Raw genomic sequence first — 20,696 nt, forward strand, 5'->3', positions numbered from 1 at the left:
CATTCACTGCGTGCGCTCTCGCTGCACCCTATCGGTCGCTGCCCTTTTTTTTATCTTTTAATTAATGATTTAAATTCAAATGACCTAATTGTCCAAAATTACTGGACCCAATAGATCCCATATATCGTGGTGTCTTAAAAGTGGCATCTTAGAAGTGGCGTTCTATAGTTAGAAATCTTCTGCAGCATGTTTGCAGATCTGAGATTTGATCTCAACATCAGTGTGTCAGAAAAAAAAAAAAAAAGCTACAGTGACAGTCGATAGAATTTTGGATCAAATAGCTAAGTTCATGAATAATGATGCTTGATGGAATGCCAAGTCGGAGAATTAATATATGTTTCATGAATGGCATTCTCCTACTTTGGTCTCCTCCCGTCTCTCTCTGCTTGTGTTTGTTCGAGATACCCGAACCCGATTTAAACGGGTCGGATGGACCGAACGACCCGACCTGTAACATGCCGACCTCCGATTTCTTTAGCCCGCACGCGATTCCAAGCGTGGAGCGGAGGCCACCGAAGCCAAGCTGTTCCTGCCTTGCAACAACACGTGCCAAGAATCCATAATCGTTGGGTGTCGGATCGTTGCTCGATTGATACCCCCTTCTAATGGTTGGATGTTCTTTGTGGGCTCCACAACGTTAGATATAGAGGTATGCTTGCGGGTAGACCCGTCCTGTAATTTGGGTCCGCTGTCTCGAGATTAATTTGGGAGCATTCGGCGGTTTCCCCTTTCGGTTTCCCGTCCTTCTTAGATTGCCCGCATCGTCTCTACCATCTCGCTCCGCCTTCGAGATCCTCCCGGTCTCTCATCTCCGGACCCCGGGCGCTGCCGATCCATTGACCCCTCACCCTTGATTCGCGGCGTTCTAAACCCTATCCCTGGGTGAGACCCGAGGAACGAGTCCGATGGCCCCATCCGTGCCGAAGGTGACGGCAGTCGTGGTCAGCAGCGCCTCCAACTGGTGGGACGAGGTTAACAACTCTGCCCTGTGGCAGGACTGGATCTTCCATATCCTCGCCTTGCTCTATGGCCTCGTCGCTGCCGTCGCCCTCGTAATCTTCCAACCGTTTCTCTCTCTCTCTCTCCCCCCGTCTAATTCCTTCCTTTTTTTTTGGATTCTGTCGTTGATCTCATTGCCGCGCCCTGGTGTTTCTTTCGACTAGAAAGTTTTGTGTTTCAAAAGACGCAAGGAAAGGGAAAAAGATTGTTTTCTTGTTTCTGAGGTTATTAGGTTTTCTTAAAATTGTTCGAATATTTGAGGGTTTTTTTGGTGGGAAAAAGGTTTGAAATCTTACATCTTTTTTGGGGGGAAGAAGTATTGATTTCTTTATGATTTACAGAGTAGATGGTTGGAGTTGTGAAAACTGGACTAAAAGATCAAACTTTGCAGATTCAACTGATTAGGATCGAATGTAGGGTTCCAGAGTACGGTTGGACGACGCAAAAGGTCTTCCATTTCTTGAATTTCTTGGTAAATGGTGGTATGCACGGATCCCTCTCCATTTGATTTCCACGCATCTGGTAGCACCAGTGGAGCCTTCGCGCATTATGATCTTCTGCTCATGTTGCTTTGGTGTTCGATTGCAGTGAGATCAGCTGTCTTTACATTTCGCAGGAGTGTCCAACGCATAAGGCCCGAGGTTTTTGTTTGACTTCATTCTTTTGCTGGTTTTGAGCGTACAGCTTCAGGCTTCTGTAGCAATTAGCGCACTGTTGCTCCCTTTCAGGTGCTTCAACATGTTCTTCTTGATTTTCCCAGCCTTGCGTTCTTCACAACTTATGCACTTTTGGTGCTCTTCTGGGCTGAGATATATTATCAGGTTTGTTGGGAGGGTTTTCCTCGCTTATTCAAATGGTTCTGATGCTTATCAGTTTATTTTTACTGCATAAAAATGTCACAGGCACGTGCAGTATCGACTGATAGACTCCGGCCAACTTTTTATGCAATTAACTCTGTCATCTATTCCATACAGGTAATTTTGATATTGCACCCTGGATTAGGTGATCTTGTCTGCCTCTTTTTCTTGTATTATAGTAGATCTGTGGTGGAAAGAGAATTACAAATAGAAGTTGGGACGGATAAAATAGCCATCATGGTTTTGTATTTTAGATATTCTTCTACTCTTAGATCATGTTTTATAGAATTGGTTAGCCACAAGCTCTCTCCTAAGCTCCCTATTAAGCAAATGATGAGAGAATAATGGAAAGATGAGAGATAAACCTAGTGGGAAAGATTATCGTGCCTTCATTAACTTCATTCAAACTCTGCTAGATTTCTCCTTTTTTTTTGTTTTTTTAACTCTGGTTATTAGTAAACTGAAATTACTTTTTCTTATTACATTTGTTCCTTCTCTTTGGCTTGTCTCTGCTTATTTTGTCGGGATTTTCACCTTATACAGTTCACAAGTCTTTTCAATGTCCTTTTCTGTGCATCATTCTTTGGATAAGAAGACAATCCTGTACAATTGGTCTGACATGTAATTCTTCACTTACCTAACCAAAAATTCTTACAGATAGCTTTGTGGTTGCTTTTCTGGTGGAAGCCCATTCAGCCTGTGCTTGTATTGTCGAAGTTGTTTTTTGCAGGTATAGTTTAAATACCTGGGTTGGTTTATCTTTTTGGTTAATGCAGCTTATGCTAGTGGAAAACTGAGCAAATTTGTATTAACAGGTGTCTCATTCTTTGCTGCCCTTGGGTTTCTCCTTTATGGAGGGAGGTAATAGCTTTTAGTCATGTACTTCATCATATCATCCATTTGGTCTGAATGTCTTTGAGCATCATTCTGTAATTCTGTCACTGCCAATACTCGTGTTGGATTATGAATGAGTTCTGGTTGGTGACTTGTGTAACTTTAACCTAAAGTATGTTGCTTATGATTAGCTTTTATTATTGTCTTCTTTATAATATGAGAAGCGAACTGGTTACTTCTAGTTTTGTTGTTGCTGAATGTTTCAAGTTCCTCAGTATGCTCTCAAGCTATTGGCGATAATGATTGGCTGCAGATGCAGTCCAGATAAGACGAGCACTGTCTATCCATTTCTGCCGATGAGCTTACAGGATGTGCTTTGGATGTCTGAACCATGTAGTCCAAAGAACTGTTGAAGCTGGCTATCATAGTACTAAAATTGAGTTATATGGATCCTTGCATTTGTGTCATAATTTCAAATACCATGGTAATTTGACTATAATATACTCGTTTGACATAATATACGTACGCTATGTTCTGTGAACCCGGTTATCATTGCTGGTTGCAATATGAATTTTAGTGTTTTGACATGATTCTGTTACGGTTGAGAAGCGGTCAAATATAAAATTCATGTACGATGACACTAGGTCACATATAATTATCTAAACATGTAAATATACTTAAAGAAACTTTGTATTTGTAAAAGATGTATTTAGTTATTCTTAAGATTATCATAAAGCCTGAAATAAATTTAAGAAAATTAAATCAGTTTACAATAATGATGATTTTTCGTCTCTTATTTTTCTCCTCGTCACTTTTTATTCTTTCTTCTCTCTTTTTCTCTTCTCTTCTCTTCTCCTTTTTCCTTTCCCTCCCTCTCATCTGTTTTACATTTTACTTTTTTTATATTAACAGGACAGTCGAGGATGCCAACAAACTTCTACTGAACCTAAGGACTCGTGGAATCCTTGACTGACTTTGCTTCTTTATCTCCTTCCATATCTTTCTTGTAGCATCAGCAGCAATGATGGGTGATTGCATGCACTGCATTGGTGAGAAACAGTGGGCAGCATGCCTTCCCATGGCAGCAATGGCTGGTGATATGCCTGGTTCTGTTTAAACTGACCACAGTCAATTGAGTCTGGACTTTAAGTCTAGTTGTTTTGTGGTTGACTTTCTCTGATTGTTCTGCATATCGGACACTGGCACACATGTCATGTCATGTTGACATGGGTATGATGGGTGAATTGATTTGTCTGAGCACCATAGCTGATATACCAATGCATCAACTGCACCTCTCAGTGGGGTTAAGTGATTTTTTGGTTATTTATTGTTCTATCAAAGCATATCAGACCTTATAGATGGTACATACCAGTCTAATGAGATTTTAATGCAGATACTAGAATTGGACTTTTTTTATGCGAACTGTGGGATTACCCATTCTTTTTTAATGCACATTTACCATTTAGGAAGGAGGATTCTGTCCTCTTTGGATGACTGACAATTTAGCATGCTTCTTAGGGTCTATAACTACTAGCCTTTTGATGGTTTGATTTGACCACATGTGTTCCACATTTTTATATTTCTACTCGGTTACAGCTTTTAACTAGTTTTATTTGTTGATACTTATAGGCTTTTTCTGATGTTGCAACGCTTCCCTGTTGAATCAAGAGGGAGACGGAAAAAGTTACAGGAGGTATATCTAAAATTGTCTATATTGAACGGTAGAGCTCTTTGGTGTCTGTAGTTTCTTCTGGCTGACTTATTGCTTTTGTAGGTTGGTTATGTAGCAACTATATGTTTCTCCTGCTTTTTAGTGAGATGCATAATGGTAAGTTTGATTCCTGTAGTGCAGTTACTGCTATTCTCTGTTCCTAACCCATTCGACGAATCAAGTGATTTTTGAATAATGGTTTGCATTAAATTATTTTCTGATTCACAGATGTGCTTTAATGCATTTGACAAAGCTGCAGACCTTGATGTTCTCAACCATCCTATTTTGAACTTCCTTTACTACCTGGTATGAACTTGTCTTTTTGTTGCAGTTATAGAAGTAGGCTCTACAAATAATGAGCTTTGGTTGGTAACATTCTGATTATTGTTTTACATTTACAGGTGTCGTATCAGTGTTTATTTTTCTAAATTATTTTAAAGCTCTGGTTTAAGCTGAGACACTTCATCCGTTGAACAGAAGTCACATCGACCTTCTGTTCATTTCTTCATAATGATATGATTAAATATCCAACTGACTGTTTCTTATCGTGTTGAAGATTAACATATCACTCATGTTGGCAAGTCTTAGACATATCTGTTTCATGCTTTTGACCATTCGAGTAGTGATTGAGCTTTATAGAACTCATCTAATAAGTTCTAAAACTGGGAAAAAATGATAATAGCCAACAAAAGCAAGGTATGACTGAAAACCAGAACTAGGACTGGATAATCATGAAAATCATAGTTATACATGGATCTATGCTCTATAACTTTATTAAGCCTGCAGTTCTAGAAGTTTCTAGATAATAAAAGGAGGCTCAAACTATTTATTATTCTCTGACGAAGTAGAGAATTAAAGGTGCTTATTCATTAGTGAACTGTTGTTAACCACAAGAATGCCCCACACAGTTTGTTATTCCTCCTATATAACCGACACTATTCTATTTGTTAACAAATATATTTTTCGTATAATTTTATGAAAATATGGTGTATCCTCCTTGGTTTAGTCTGATTTTATATTTGCCAACTTTCTACCTGAGACATCGCACTTCATCCACCTAAGGTTTAGTACATTGATTTATGAAAATATTAAGGGAAAAAAATTATGGTCTACTCACCTTGGTTTAACCTCATAATATATTGTTCACTGCAGTACAAAAAGTGGCACTTAAACCACTTGAGTTGAGGTTCGTTGGTCTCGGGGTCTTTATTGCCTACTTGGCTCCGAACCATTATGTAAATTACTTCTGCACCAAGATTTGAATTCTTACAAAGGTGGCAAGCACATAACTATAGTCGTAAAATAGTTGACAAGACCCAAGGCTTGATGGGATTAGGCTGCTTGTTTAACAAAAGGGCTAAAATTAACTTGGTTGGAGTGTCTGTCACTAGTTGAACAAATGGGCTATGTGAAACCCGGCTAACCTGCAAGTGAATAAACTATATATTTTTAAAAATAAAATAGTCAGTTCCTCAAATTTCAGTTGTTGAAAACCTGCATGAACCAATTAAAGCTTTAAAGTTTTGTACTGAAGTTTGTTTGTGGTTACATTCTAGTTTTTCATCCTTTTATTTTTGAGACATGCATTCACAACGGGTTGCTTGAACTTTCTATGTACTTTATTCATGTGTTTGACTCCTCTATTTGATGTGCAGCTAGTGGAAATTATACCCTCATCTCTCGTTCTTTTTATCCTAAGGAAGCTACCTCCAAGACGTGGAATCACTCAATATCATCCCATTCATTAGTCAGGGTTTTGGTTGTTTAGTCGAAGAGTCCAGATCATAGGATCGCCAAGTGTATCCTCCCTCGAGGAGAAAAAGAATGAAGGATGTAAAGATGCCATAATGTTGTTGGATGGTGGTGGAGAGACTGGTTTCTGGAGTGAGTGTTATGTACATGTGGAGACTGTAGATATGTAAATTGTGGCATGCCAGTTCAGTTGATATTCCTCTTTGTGAAATTAATTGCAGATTAAGGTTTGGGGGGTGTGGTTTTTGGTTTTTGTCAGTGAATCAATCACACATAGATGCTTGAAATCTCATGCAATGTTTGCTCACAGTCTACGTTTACGTTTTGCCTGGAATATATATATATATATATATATATACTGGTGTTCTGAATTCACAATCAGCTCTGGACTGCTATACTGAATACTACTATGTACCAATTTGTCGAGCTGTTTAAGGATGCATTATGGCTGAATAATTGTAAACAAAGACCAAGAGGAAGAAAGATCAACTGTATCCATGAAATGGTGCATACCTCTGGGTGGAAATGTTGAGATGTCACAGTGGAGAATTCTGAGAGCTCCTTTGATGAGAAGGCAGCTACAAGGTATCATCTTTTAGACCTCTCTCTCTCTCTCTCTCTCTCAACAACCACCAGTCCTTGTTCACAAGGTGTTGAAGGTTAGTTACTTTTGATTACTGGAATATATATATATATATATATATATATATATGGAATAAGGAGCTCTCAGAAGGACTGGTGTTTTGGTACAAATGTCCTTGACTTGCTGTTTCCTGCTTTTATTATGCTTAGATTATGGCAATAAGAACTTTGGTCATTGTCAGCTTAGATTATGGTAATGAATACTTGGCAAGTTTTATCTCTGTTGTGTGTTCATTTTGTTAGCTACACATCACTATCCATAAAAGCATCTGATACTTATGGGGACTATGTAGTCTTTTTAACCCTGTGCCATATTCAAGTTAGATTGAGTGTTTGTTTACATTTCCTCATGCAGATTAGCATTCATTCTTCAACAGAGTTGTGTCATTATGGTCCAAAAAGTGACCCATCTTCCATTTAGTTGGGTTGATGATCAATGAGAAATGATTTCTGGATCCTGCAGATGAGTTGGGCTCCTGCCACAGAAAAGACTACCTGGCCAAACACTAATTCCACTTCCGATACGAAGCGAAAGGACATGTCTGGTTGTCGTTCGGTCAATGAGTGACATGATGGCGATTTCCTTTTAAGCATCTGAAGCTCCATCAAGTCAAACTGCACTCCTTTTATGTCTGCTCCCATCTGCGAAAAGCTGTCGTGCCCAACCCCTGTGTGGTTCTCACGCTGCAGCAGGTGGATGAAAGAGGCAAGTTTGCCAACAGGACGAAGTTTTCATGGAGATGTCTTGCCGACTAAGCTTTCCCATTAACTGGCGAAATGATAGCTTTGCTCCTCGATCAAAGCCAACAACAGATTGAAATTGCATGCCGGAGAAGGTATGCGATGATTTTCTGTTTTGTGAAGATGTGGAGAGCGAAAGTAACTCATCTTTTACATGTATCTGCCACAGCTTGAAGACGTTTGATGTCCTTCCGCTGACGCTTCTTTTGTCGATAACAAGAGTTGAATTGACCGAAAGAATGACCCGCCAAGCGTTTGTGTAAATGCTTCAAAGGTATCTTAACATTATCAACTTCTGTCACCCTCTTGTCTTGTGATACATCACATCTCATCTCTAGGAATCTAATTCGACTCCGATGGGAACGATGTGCGAAGTAAAATGTACGACCGTTCCCCCGCTTGCCTCTGGTCGTTTCTTTCTTGTTTAGGTAGGGGGTACGGTAACCGTACGTCAGTGACGGGAAGCGGGCGTGCACGGACCTTGACTCGCTGCTCCCCGGTCCTGACCGGTCCGGTGATTGGTAGCGCAATAATTCGTGGATCGACCGGGCCCGCGCGCGTCGTCGCCCTGTTCGTTATTTTCGCGAAGGTTAGGGGTGTTTTCGGAACACAAAAACTGTAGCCGAGTCTCCTCTGGACCGCGACGTCCGTACGGAACTGGCTGCGAGCGACAGGCCCACGTGGAGTTAAGTACACATGTCACATCGCGTGTGTCACCTAGCGGGCGCCCGCGGTCCCAGCTCACCGCTTTAGGACACTTGATGGGTACACAGCTTGCCGTGGGGGGGTTTTGGACGCGGTTTTACGTGTTTGCAGCCAACTTTCCGCAACCCGATGCATTACCTATCCTCTGAGACGAAGCCGAGGACCTGGGCCCCGCTGTCCCCACCGCGTATGTGAGATGGACACAGAAAAATGGTACCGAAATTATTGTTCCTTTCGCCACAGCGACGACGTCTCTGGATGAGAGTTCGGTCGCGATCGAGCATAGAAAGCTGTATGCGGTGCCGACATCCGTCGCCCGATATCTTCGATCTTCTTTGAGATCCGTGAAATGAGAATCCGTCGGTGATGATGCACTTTCCGCATGAACCGTTTTCTACTCCTTCTACGCGGTTGCGATAAAAGGCGAGAAATTTGATTTGATGTGTTTTTGGCGAGGGGGTGGGTAATATTGAAATCTTGATCGATCCATCCATCGCTGCTCCGCCGTCTACTGTTTCGGGTTCAGAGATTCTTGGGGAGAGGGGTGGGGGGAGGAGGACGGGGATCCCATGGCGATCTCGAGGAACGAGAGCTTCTCCGAGCTCGGATGACCTCTCCTCCCGGAACCACAAGGGAGTGCGCTTACTCGCCAGTTTCCTCCGCGTCGTTGGCGGTTCTTCGTAGCTCGGAGCTGTTCAGATCGCATCTTTTCCTTCAAGAACGTGGCATTTGTAAGGCGGTGTCGGGGTCGGCATTTCTACGTTTGAGAGTTAGGTCTGCCATCTAGTTGTTTCGGCATCTTGAGGAGATTTGGAGAAACCCTAACTTAGTTCTTGATGTGTTCTTGGGAGCTCCACTTCTTGACGTTGGTTCGGTTCATCGAATTGCGGCGAGGGAATTGAGTCGTCTTGGGAAGATGAAGCTTTCCACAGTAGGTATCGGTCAGCAAGAACCAGAAGGTAGCGCCCTTACTTGGCGTATTTTTATTGCACCTTAGTCCTATCCTCTTGCCGAGATGAAAGACCGTGGTCCTCATGGTGTTATATCAGAGGAGGAGAAGAGATGCTTGAATTCTGAGCTCTGGCACGCCTGCGCTGGACCACTTGTGTGCTTACCGACAGCCGGTACTCGGGTTGTCTACTTCCCCCAGGGCCATAGTGAGCAGGTGAAAGATCCGATCTTTGGCTACTTCTCTTCTTTCTTCCCCAGAGAAGTTGACGCTGGTTTTACTTTAGGTTGCTGTGTCGACAAACAAGGAAGCGGAGGGTCATATCCCTAATTACCCAAGCTTGCCCCCTCAGTTGTTTTGCCAGCTCCACAATGTCACGATGCATGTCAGTTCTTGCAGTAATTTCCGTGTCCGGATTTCAATATTTCTAGATGTGAAGAATAATTGGTGGCTGTACATATTGTAGGCAGATCCAGAAACAGATGAAGTTTATGCTCAGATGACTTTGCAACCTTTAAGACTGGTAAATCGAATGAGATATGCACTTTCTATGTTTCGATTGTATTTTCTCCTTAGGTGAAGGTATTGGACGTAATTGATATTGTCTGCAGCAAGAGCAGAAAGATGCTTATTTTCTTATTGAGATGGGCGTTGTAAGCAAGCAGCCAGTGAATTATTTCTGCAAGACTCTAACGGCAAGTGATACGAGCACACATGGAGGGTTTTCTGTGCGTCGTCGAGCAGCTGAGAAAGTCTTCCCTCCCCTGGTGTGTTGGCAAAATGAAAAATGTATAAATTTCTCAATGGCAATTTTTTGGAAGCAGGGGAAATGAGCTAATCGACCGTGCTGCTTCATCATTGGATGTTATAGGATTTCTCGCAGCAGCCACCAGCTCAGGAGCTTGTTGCCCGTGACCTTCACGGTGTTGAATGGAAGTTCAAGCACATCTACCGAGGTAAGTATAGCCGTCCTGGCCTCATCAGATGTTGTTCTAGCCAAAATCTCAATTGGTTGGTGTTCTTAGTTCATTTTTCGGAACATGAATAAGAATTAAGAAAAATCGACTGGAACAAACATTTTTTTTGTTAAGTGTACTAATTCTCCCTGTCCAAGAGAATAGGCATGCAAATTCTTGGGGTTCTCTTGTACCTTTAAACTTGGTAAATAAACAAAATAACCTAACCAAGTTGTCCGCTCCCAATTGGCCCTTATCTTAAGTTTCCGAAGAACAATGTGTCAGGCTATGAATTGATTAAGCCAAAAGAATAATTGGTTCGTGGCCAAAGTACTATAGTCAATGTAATTGTTCCCAAGAAAATATGGGGGCACCTAATTCTGGACAGAGTCTAGGTTTGGAAGAAAGCTTGAAGAACGTTTCTTGGGTGTAGAAGTCTAAACGAGAACTTATTACTACGAAGTAAGAAAGGATTTCTTGATCAGAATATGGGAGTAAAAAAGTATGGTTTGATGGGTGCTATTGGGCTGTGATGCTAGGTTTTTTTTCTTTTTTTTTTTACTATGAAGGTCATGGCCATTTTCAAGTGTTCCTAAAATTTTGTAGTTTTGCATCGAGCTAGCACTCTTCTTACCATCATTTCTTCTTTGGAGGAGCATGAAATTTCATTCCTTAGGTTTGCTAACTCGACTAGTTTTAGGATACTTTTAACTTCAAATTTCACCCTTTACAAGGCTTGCTATTTGGGCGATATAGGATCATCAGGGGGCTTTTATTGGAATGTTATAAAGAGATGGAAATATATCGATGAGTATCATAACAAGGAAACTTGTTCTCCCAATCAAATATGAGAATTTATTTTCTTTGGAGAAATAGTGTTGCAATGATTGATGTCATGATTTATGCTGTGTTATTATTCTGCCTATTCTTTGTAAGTTTTTATTTTCTCTTGTCCTTCAAGATCTATTAAAAAAAGGAGAAAATAATGAATGGATGTCTTCACACATTATGTGTGAGCGGTTATTTTTTCAATAATATGATTTTTCCGTTCAAGTATGAGACATGTGGAGGAGTGTGTGATGTTTATCCTGCAAGCTTTTTCTTGAGCCAGATATTTGATAGTTATCTCTTTTTTTTATTTTATTTTTGTATTATTATAATTCTATCTTTCTTTCTCATCTTATTTTCTCAAAAATAAAACCTGGAGCTGAGGAAAAGTGCATTTAGACAGCCTATAGATGTCAGGGATCTGTTGAAAGTTGATTACAATTTGACATAGCGTGAGGCTTCTTTTTTGTAGTACGAAAGAGGAAAATGATAAATCAAGCTATATGTCGTCACAAACCTTCTTTCTCTTCTAGTGTCAGACTAAACGAGATCTCATACTACATTAGTGGCAAGACCTTGATCCCTAGGGATCTGTTTGCTGCTCACTCTAATCTAAGATTTGCTCGCAATTTGGATCCTTCTATCCTTTCATGCACAAAAGTTAACTAGTTACAAGAGCAGCGTCAGTCCTTTATTTAAAGGTCAGATTTTGACAGCTTGAACGAGAACTTTTACTACTGTGCCACCTTGAGTGTTGTTCCCATCTAAGTTGCAAAATAGTCCAAAATGTGGAGCATCAGATTTATTTGTCAACTTTGCTAATTTACTTATATGCATCTAAGTTGGTTTTGGAGGAATATGAAAATTATTATTTCAGATGGCTGACCATAAAAACCTACTGCAACTATGTTGGTCACTTTTTAGATTTGCTTCGTATTTCATCTTCTGATTGCAGGTCAACCGAAAAGGCATCTGCTTACTACAGGCTGGAGTGTGTTCATCGGTGCCAAGAGATTAGTCGCTGGGGATTCTGTTCTTTTTATCTGGTTTGCTTAGTTTGTTTTGGTTCTTCCGTGATGCATAATGATTGAGATGGGAATCTCTCTCCTTTTCTTCTGATGTATAAAATATGAGTTTGTGCATTGTCTTTAGGAATGAAAAGAATCAGCTTTTGTTGGGAATCAGGCGTGCTAATCGTCCTCAAACTGTGATGCCATCATCAGTTTTGTCAAGTGACAGCATGCATATAGGGCTGCTTGCTGCAGCAGCTCATGCTGCTGCTACAAACGGCTGTTTTACAGTATTTTACAATCCAAGGCAGCTGCCATACTCTTGTACATGCAATTGTCTTTTTCTTGTACATGTACAAGTGTTCATTGATTATTCCTGGTTGAAATTTTCGTAGGGCAAATCCATCTGAGTTCGTGATACCACTTTCTAAGTATGTTAAGGCTGTATTTCACACACGTGTGTCAGCTGGGATGCGATTTCGGATGCTCTTTGAGACTGAAGAATGCAGTATTCGCAGGTAATTATTTCCATGTATTCAACTCTCGTGGTTTTACTCACAAAATGGTACAACATCATGAAACCATCTGGTTTGTGAGCTCAGCTGGATGATTCTTGTTGATTAAGGGTTTCTGAAACATTTTTTTTTATTCAATTTCATGTTGAGCGAAGGTATATGGGAACAATTACTGGCACAAGTGATTTGGATCCTGTACGCTGGCCAAATTCGCATTGGAGATCGGTCAAGGTAAATATTATAATGTAGGTTCTATTTCTCATATAAATTCTGGATCAAGTAGCAGAATAAGGTCTACTTTTATTTGTTAATTAGCTGTTAGCTGAATTCGTGATATATCCTTTTGCTGCTCTGCATGGTTATTGCACATCATAAAAATATTTTATTATCAATATCTCCTCTGTCCATTAAACTTTGTAAACAGATAGTCCTAACTTATCAGCTTTTTACTACCTGCACATATTACTCTCATGCTTTGACTATCATTTATTGAGTTTTCAAGCATGATCTCCAATTCTATATATTTTTTCCTGCTGCAACATATGAGCAGCTCCACTCGATCTGTAGCATATGATTCGAACAATTACCATTAGCTTCAGCCTTCAAGTTTGTCTATTTAGTAAGAACCTACCCATGTCTATCACAGCAGCATGGGTTGCACTTGTGAATGGTGCATGTGATTTGAAATGAAATTTAGAAAAACACGTTGCGCACAACCACACTCAAATCCAGTAATCTCTAGAAATTCTTATTGATAATTCACCTATATGCATGTAAGATTTGGTAGCATAATGGTTTATCTTACAAATATTGAATATTGATTTCCACCAATTCATGGTAGAAAAGAAAATTTTCCAAAATTTAGAAAAGATTATATCCTTCCATGCTGTCGTGTAATATCACTTTTGCCTTGATTACATTTGAACTGCTCCTTTCTTGCTATATGTCCCACGTTGGTCATAAACAGCTCAAGGGCACATGTGATATTGCTTGCTGCCTTGGTAAGTTTTGAAATGACTGTCTGGTGATGTTTGTAATAACTTGGTGCCCATCTCATGGGCTTTGGTTCTACTTTCCTTCTTTGCTCTCTTCCATTGATGGGTTACCTTGTGAGTTTTGTTCGAGAAACGAGCTGTTCTTTTCTTCGTTACAATTGTTAGCTGTTATTGAAGTAATATGTACCGTTCTAGTAATTGCAGGTTGGCTGGGATGAATCGACAGCAGGTGAGAGGCAGCCAAGAGTGTCATTGTGGGAAATCGAGCCTCTAACAACCTTTCCCATGTATCCGTCTTTGTTTCCTCTTAGGCTAAATCGCCCTTGGCATCTTGGAGGCCCTTTTTCTCAGGGTATATCTTTTTGCTTCGCTAGTACAGACTGTTCTTACTTATTATGAAATAATGCCTAGTGTTGCTTGTTGTTCTTTATTGAAAAGCATGTAGAAGAAGAAGTAAAACTATATCATTTGCTTATTTTACCTCTGTTCACTGATAATCTAACCTTGGGAATGGCATTTGCATGAGTCTCATATCATCCTGATATTAGTCTCCAGAATGTTGCACCTTTAACGGTTCTCAATAGCTGCTACTTGCTAAAGCTGTCATTACTGCAATTGTGAGATCATCCATACCTTTGAATCATCTGTCATAGCTAATAAGGAAGTGTACCAAAGTAAATTGACCATTCATTGTATGCTTTGAGTATCTTTTCTTGCAATCTTAGACACCAAAGAAGATGAGCTAAATGCCCCCATATGGCTGAGGAATGATGCTGGTGAACAAGGCTTGCATCCGTTCAATTCCCCATCGCTTGGTATGGGCTCCTGGATGCATGAGAGACTCGAGCCGTTGCTACCAGGGAATGAGGTCAGTCAGTACCAAGCCATGTCAGCTGCCGCTTTGGAGGCCATTCGAGGCGTGGATATTCTGAGACCACATCTTTTACAATATCAGCAACCATTTCAATTTCTCCAACATTTGCAGCATCAAGATTTTCAGCAGGTCATCAGTTCTCCATCACTACGTTTATTAGAGAACCAACCAACCTCTTTTCCACAGCAACAGTTGCAGCAGCTACTAAGTGAACAGCACAAGCAGCAGGTTCAACAAACACATGCCTATGCAGACACATTTGAGATTCCCAACAATCACCCGCAGCAACAGTCGAGTTTGTCCTCTCAATTTTATGAGAAGCCGATCATTCCAGATTCAAGCTTTAATATCTTTCCCATCACAACATCAAGTTCTGTACAGGGTATATTTGGATCTACTTACCCTGAAGGGAACACTGACCTTCTTAACTGTTCACAACTTGGTCAGAGCCAGCAGCCAATGAAACCAAAACACAATGAGTCTCAGGTGACTCCTTTCGGTGATCGAGCTCTTCTTCCGTCATTTGCAGAGAAGGATGGTTCTGGTGGAAATCAAAACTGTCCTAGTTTCCAGAATCATGTCTCCTCTCTCCTCTCTATTGCAGCTCCTAACTTAACTATGAATGCAACTCTCGGTGATGCATCTGCCATGCCATATGTTGCTTCATGCATTCAAAACTCTCTTTATGGATATTTGGATGAATCATCAAACTTACTGCAAAATTCAGGAGAGAGCAGTCCACAATCCCAAACTTTTGTGAAGGTAACAGCTACAAATTTTGGTGATTGTGCTGCATCTGTAAGTTGGATGCCTGTAAGTTGTTGTGCTCTCCCATGCAGGTTTATAAGTCTGGATCAGTTGGACGGTCTTTAGACATATCCCGGTTCAGCAACTACGATGAACTGCGTGTGGAGCTGGGTCATATGTTTGGAGTTGGGGGTCTATTGGAAGATCCTCATAGATCAGGCTGGCAGCTTGTATTTGTCGACAGGGAGAACGATGTGATTCTCCTTGGAGACGATCCCTGGGAGTAAGATATCCTTTCCAGCATCTTCAATTCATGTTCAATAAAAACTAGTTTAGTGGTCTGGACTTCTGCATGAATTTTTCTTCCATGTTGAAAACAATTTGGAGCCTGGAGATTCTTAGAATAGGCATAAACTCATCCTAGTATCTGAATAAGTGAAGCATATATAATATTGTACATACTATATATGTTTCATAGTGGAGTTAACTTCATTTCATTCTCAATGCAGATCATTTGTGAATAATGTCTGGTATATCAAAATACTTTCTCCTGAAGATTTGCATAAGATGGGAAAGCAGGGGATTGATTGAGTCCACAAGTTTATCCTCCTGAGTCTCAAGGAAAAGTGAAATGGTATGTTATGTAATATAAATCAATATTTTAGTACCTAAAGTTGGACAATCCTTGTGACTTTTCTGCTCTACTATCAATTGTTATTTTTGATATCTTCACCATCATCACCAGTAGCAATTCTCTTGATTCTAATGACATTCTTCATTCTTTAAAATGAAAAAAAACCATATCATTTGCAAATTTTAAAAATCTTTAAAAAAAATGGTGGGTGGTATAGAGTTATTTTTATGCACAGATTGGGGAATTGTAGATCAAGTCATAGAAGTTTCCATGACTTGAATGCATCTTAGGAGGTTTCTGTGTCTGCTTTACGATGATTTGTTGTAGTGCTTGCACACCCAGTGACTATTAATGCACATATAGATAAAGCATTCAAAGTGAATCAAATAAAATCATTAAGACATCTACTACATGACATGAGCAAATTCCATTAGATTTACAGTGTTTTCTTTTCGAGAGAGAGAGAGATAACTTAGTCACATATTTCAGCTGCACCAAGTTACAAACAAAACTTGTGTGGATTATTTAGGAAAGAGTGACAGGAAGCTAATAAACTAAATTCACCACACATTGCAACTTGCATATGCATATGAACATCAGGAAAGAGTGACAGGAAGTTAATAAATTTACTCATAGAAGAGTCGTATATTTCTTTGAAGCCTGCACCAAGTATGTTGTTGACTTTTACTTCTATCATTACATGTGGAAAGGACTTACTGTCATGGAATCTTCATCTATCAATTTCAGAAAGAAACTTCAATAACATCTTCTTTTGGGCTGTCGTAATCTTTCCAGGTTTCCTGTATGCATGTCCCAAGTGGTTACTCCTGAGTGATATCTTTTGTTAGGACATCACCTAACATCTGCAAGGTCAATCATCTCTGGTTCTATATATTATGTGTTGCCTTCCCCATGCTTTGTAACATATGTTGCCAATCATAATCTGCTCAAAACTAGATCATGTAATTATGATTGTGACTTTCTGAGTGCCTGCACTATGTTTTACATTCGACACCCTGAACAAGTGATGTGTTGTAGAACTCCCTTGCAATCAGTAGACTGTATCTGCTTTCTGGTTAATTAAGTTGATCTCAGTGATCTATACTTGTATTTGTGTGTGTGCGCACGCTTGTTGGAGCTGTTGTGACATGATTGCGTGGCAAGTTTATAGCATCTCATGTTTTGTTTTTCTATAAAATCTATTAGGCGATTTGCCTTAAAAAGTCTTTTTTTTTAAGTATATTTTATTTTTAATTTTCTCAGATGATGCTTTTTTGTTTTGAATAATATCCAAGATATCCTTCACCAACTCTAATGGTACTATTTTTTCATCAATTATAGTGTTTTGACTTGTTGCAATGTTTTGATTATCGGAATAAAAATATTATAAAATTTATTTAATTTATAAATTTAATTAAAATAATTTTAAGTCTAAAAATTTAGTATTATAATGATCTATATAGACAACTAAAAAGATATAATATTATATTATTTATAATATTTTTAAATAATTTATAATATTTTTGTATTAAAAAATAATGTTATTGAAAAATATTATAAGTAGGTCAAATAAAATCAAAGTTCCACTAGACTTCGTCTGATATAGCATAGTAGGACTTAATTTGGTATTTGTAAGTTAGGAATGGCATTACTCAAATAGGTATTAAAAAATAGTTTGTTATAATGTTTTGATTATCGTAATAAAGATGTTATAAATTTTAATTAAAAACGTTATAAGTGATCTGAATGGATGTCAACCAAATCAATTATATGATATCGTAATACTTTATGAGTAATGATAATAAAAAAGGTATAATATAATATTATTTATGATATCTTAACATATTTTATTAAAAAAATATTATAATGATGAAAAAATTAGTAACAAAATTGACGAGAAAAAAGTGTTGAATCTCGGATTTTGATGATGAAGTCAATTGTCATTTGTTATCTAATCTATGTGTTGAGATAAGTGTGCAGGATTAACTACGATGAGAGTAAGACAAGCAGTAGGTGTTGCGCCGGAGTCAAGATCATGATCACATTGGGAGTTCGAGAGTTCGACAGAAGTTCGGACGGTCGTCGGAGGTTCAGCGAGAACAGATCCGAGAAGTCCAGAAGCTTGCCAAGCGAAGCTCGTCGGAACTCGCCAAGTGGATCGTCGCAAAGTCCAGGAGTATGCCGGATGTCCGCAGAAGGATCACCGAGGGTTTATCGGATGATCGACGGAAGTTCGCCGGAAACTCGCCGGAAGAAGCGATTGACGCATCGGAGCAAGCTGCAGAAGTTGTCTTAGAGTTAATCGTAGTTAGCACGATGATTAAGCTTGAAAATGGAAGGTGATCCCATTAGCTTAATCTTGGGGCAATTGGGCCCCTGAAAAGATTCAAATTGGGCCGAATGGAGCGAACCATTCGGACCCTGATTGCACCAGGCGGTGCAACCGCCCAGGCCATGTCTTCCAGCGGGACTGGGCGGTGCAACCGCCCCAGCCAAGAGGTGCAACCGCCCAGGGCTCAGTCTCCAAGCGAGACTGGGCGGTGCAACCTCCTCTGTCAAGAGGTAGCACCGCCAGAGCTCAAGTTTCGAGCTCTGCCAAGAGGTGCAACCACCGAGCTCGGTCTTCAAGCTCTGGCAGAGAGGTGCAACCTCTTTGACAGGTGATGCATCGCCTGAGCTCGGTCTTCGAGCTCTGGCAGAGAGGTGCATCAGCCTGAGCTCAGTTTCGAGCTCTGCCAGGTGATGCAACCACCGAGCTCAGACTTCGAGCTCTGCCAGGTGATGCAACCACCAAGCTCAGACTTCGAGCTCTGCCAGGCGATGCAACCACTGAGCTCAGTCTTCGAGCTCTGGCAGAGAGGTGCAATCGCCTGAGCTCAGTCTTCGAGCTCTGCCAGGCGGTGCCACCTCTCCAGTCAAGAGGTGCAACCGCCTGATCCCGGAATTCCGGGATTTGATCGTTTTGAGCTCCAAATTTGAATTGGGTTGGGGCCTATAAATACCCTACCCATTCAACACTGAAAGGATATAGATCCACACCGAATTCTTGATCTTTTCAGTGATTCTAAGAGCTCAAAATTGTGTAAAGTCCTAAAGTTCTCCTCCTTCTGTTCTTTAAGTCTTGAGTTGTAAAGAGAGGAGAGAAAGGATCTGTAAAGGTTGTCTCCTAAGCCTGTCAAAAGGAGAGAAACTGTAAAAGGGCAGTTAGCCTTCGCCCATTGAAGGAAGGCAGCTAGTTGACGTCGGTGACCTCGTCGGAGGAGGAAGCCAAAAGTGGAGTAGGTCAAGACTGACCGAACCACTCTAAATCTCTGGTTTGCTTTTACCTTGAGCACTTTATCATTACTGCAAACCTCCTACATTGCTACTGCCCTCTGCGCCTTTACGAACGAGTTTCCAAGCTCTGATCTTTCAGAATCTGCATTCAAACGTAAATCGTGTTTTCGTACGATCTTCACACTGCAGTTTACGCTTACATTCGGATTCCATTTATAACTGCAAATTGCTTTCTACGTAAAACGCTTTTCAAGGTTCAAAACTGCTTTTAGACGCAAAACTACATTTAGACGTAAAATTACGTTTAGACGTAAAACTACGTTTAGACGCAAAACTGCGTTTAGACGTAAAACTGCGTTTAGACGTAAAACTGCGTTTAGACGCAAAACTGCGTTTAGACGTAAAACTGCGTTTAGACGTAAAACTGCGTTTTGATGTAAAACTGCGTTTGAACGTAAAACTGCGTTTAAGACGTAAAACTGCGTTTAGACGCAAACTGCGCTTAGACGCAAACTGCGCTTAGACGCAAAACTGCGCTTAGACGCAAACTGCACTGTGATTCTGCTTTTATATCGAAATCATTTTTTACCGGACGAACGCAGCTTTAGCTTATAAATTGCTGTAAGATTTTCGCTGCACTAATTCACCCCCCCCCTCTTAGTGCTCTCGATCCTAACAATTGGTATCAGAGCAAGGTTAACTCTCTAAAGGATTAAAACCCAAGAGAGATGGCTTACGCCGGAAACCAAGAGGGGCATTCTATTACACGTCCACCCATGTTCAGTGGAACGGACTACACCTACTGGAAGACCCGAATGAGGATCTTTCTTATTTCTATGGATTTTGTACTGTGGAACCTTGTTGAAAATGGATTTTCAAAATCTTCTCTTCCAATGATCGATTGGAACGATTTGGAGAAGAAGGCTTTCGCTCTTAATGCAAAGGCTATGAATGCCTTATTTTGCGCACTTGATAAAAACGAGTTTAATCGTGTTTCAACTTGCGAAACTGCATTTGATATTTGGCACACACTTGAAGTGACCCACGAGGGCACAAGTAGAGTGAAAGAGTCAAAAATCAATCTGTTGCTGCATTCTTTTGAACTTTTCCGAATGAAACCGAGCGAAACCATTGGCGACATGTTTACCCGTTTCACGGATGTTGTCAACGGTCTAAAAGGACTCGGAAAAAGTTTTTCGGATTTCGAACTCGTAAATAAAATACTAAGATCCCTTCCTAAAAGTTGGGATCCTAAAGTCACTGCCATTCAAGAGGCAAAAGATCTGCGCAACTTCCCTCTTGAAGAACTAATCGGGTCATTAATGACCTACGAAATGACTTGCAAAGCTCATGAAGAGCAAGAAGACTTCCTTCCAAAGAACAGGAAGGATATGGCACTTAAAACTTCTGAATGTCACTTGAGAGAAAACTCAAGTGATGAGGACTGTGATGATGACTTGGCACTTTTGACAAGAAAGTTTAAGAAATTCTTCAAAAGAAACAAGTTTAAAAACGATGTGAAAAATAAACTTGAACCCAAGAAGGACCAAGTGATCTGCTACGAATGTAAAAAGCCGGGACACTACAAGAATGATTGTCCCCAAGTCAAAAGAAGAACATCAAAGAAAAAGGCTCTTCAAGCAACATGGGATGACTCGAGCGCATCTGAAG

General features: G+C 40.2%; 2 protein-coding genes across 5 annotated transcripts; both read left to right on the plus strand.

Annotated features, from left to right (window-relative positions):
• The first annotated feature begins 722 nt into the window (after positions 1–722).
• Positions 723–6,406, plus strand: LOC103994467 (tobamovirus multiplication protein 3). Its single transcript, XM_009414805.3, has 11 exons — positions 723–1,052; positions 1,391–1,481; positions 1,588–1,640; positions 1,728–1,820; positions 1,902–1,973; positions 2,514–2,586; positions 2,672–2,717; positions 4,320–4,383; positions 4,465–4,518; positions 4,630–4,707; positions 6,057–6,406. The coding sequence occupies exons 1-11, from the start codon at positions 906–908 to the stop codon at positions 6,147–6,149; spliced, it is 864 nt and encodes a 287-aa protein (XP_009413080.1). The 5' UTR covers positions 723–905; the 3' UTR covers positions 6,150–6,406.
• A 2,286-nt stretch (positions 6,407–8,692) lies between these two features.
• LOC103994538 (auxin response factor 12) lies at positions 8,693–16,859 on the plus strand. 4 transcript variants are annotated; one of them, XM_065120909.1, is made up of 15 exons: positions 8,693–9,200; positions 9,291–9,406; positions 9,498–9,575; positions 9,657–9,713; positions 9,802–9,957; positions 10,062–10,146; positions 11,930–12,020; positions 12,127–12,291; positions 12,380–12,502; positions 12,655–12,730; positions 13,699–13,846; positions 14,220–15,130; positions 15,208–15,398; positions 15,625–15,749; positions 16,545–16,859. In XM_065120909.1, the coding sequence occupies exons 1-14, from the start codon at positions 9,158–9,160 to the stop codon at positions 15,704–15,706; spliced, it is 2,322 nt and encodes a 773-aa protein (XP_064976981.1). In that variant the 5' UTR covers positions 8,693–9,157; the 3' UTR covers positions 15,707–15,749; positions 16,545–16,859. The 4 variants fall into 4 exon arrangements, with proteins under 4 accessions (XP_064976981.1, XP_018685927.2, XP_064976982.1 ...); XM_018830382.2 differs by having other exon boundaries at positions 8,695–9,200; positions 9,477–9,575; XM_065120910.1 differs by lacking the exons at positions 8,693–9,200; positions 9,291–9,406 and having other exon boundaries at positions 9,487–9,575; positions 9,661–9,713.
• The last annotated feature ends 3,837 nt before the right edge of the window (positions 16,860–20,696 follow it).

The sequence above is a fragment of the Musa acuminata genome, chromosome BXJ2-8 (genome assembly GCF_036884655.1).
Source record: "Musa acuminata AAA Group cultivar baxijiao chromosome BXJ2-8, Cavendish_Baxijiao_AAA, whole genome shotgun sequence".
In the NCBI taxonomy this organism is placed as follows: Eukaryota; Viridiplantae; Streptophyta; class Magnoliopsida; order Zingiberales; family Musaceae; genus Musa; species Musa acuminata.

What these genes read in the sequence shown, in the direction of transcription:
- LOC103994538 (XM_018830382.2), top strand. Translation starts at nt 9,158, where the DNA reads ATGAAGCTTTCCACAGTAGGTATCGGTCAGCAAGAACCAGAAG. An exon ending in AGAAAGTCTTCCCTCCCCTG is followed by an intron (nt 9,958 to 10,061) that starts GTGTGTTGGCAA and finishes TGGATGTTATAG; the next exon opens with GATTTCTCGCAGCAGCCACC. An exon ending in CGCATTGGAGATCGGTCAAG is followed by an intron (nt 12,731 to 13,698) that starts GTAAATATTATA and finishes TAGTAATTGCAG; the next exon opens with GTTGGCTGGGATGAATCGAC.
- LOC103994467 (XM_009414805.3), top strand. Translation starts at nt 906, where the DNA reads ATGGCCCCATCCGTGCCGAAGGTGACGGCAGTCGTGGTCAGCAGCGCC. An exon ending in GTCGAAGTTGTTTTTTGCAG is followed by an intron (nt 2,587 to 2,671) that starts GTATAGTTTAAA and finishes TTGTATTAACAG; the next exon opens with GTGTCTCATTCTTTGCTGCC. An exon ending in TTTCTCCTTTATGGAGGGAG is followed by an intron (nt 2,718 to 4,319) that starts GTAATAGCTTTT and finishes TGATACTTATAG; the next exon opens with GCTTTTTCTGATGTTGCAAC.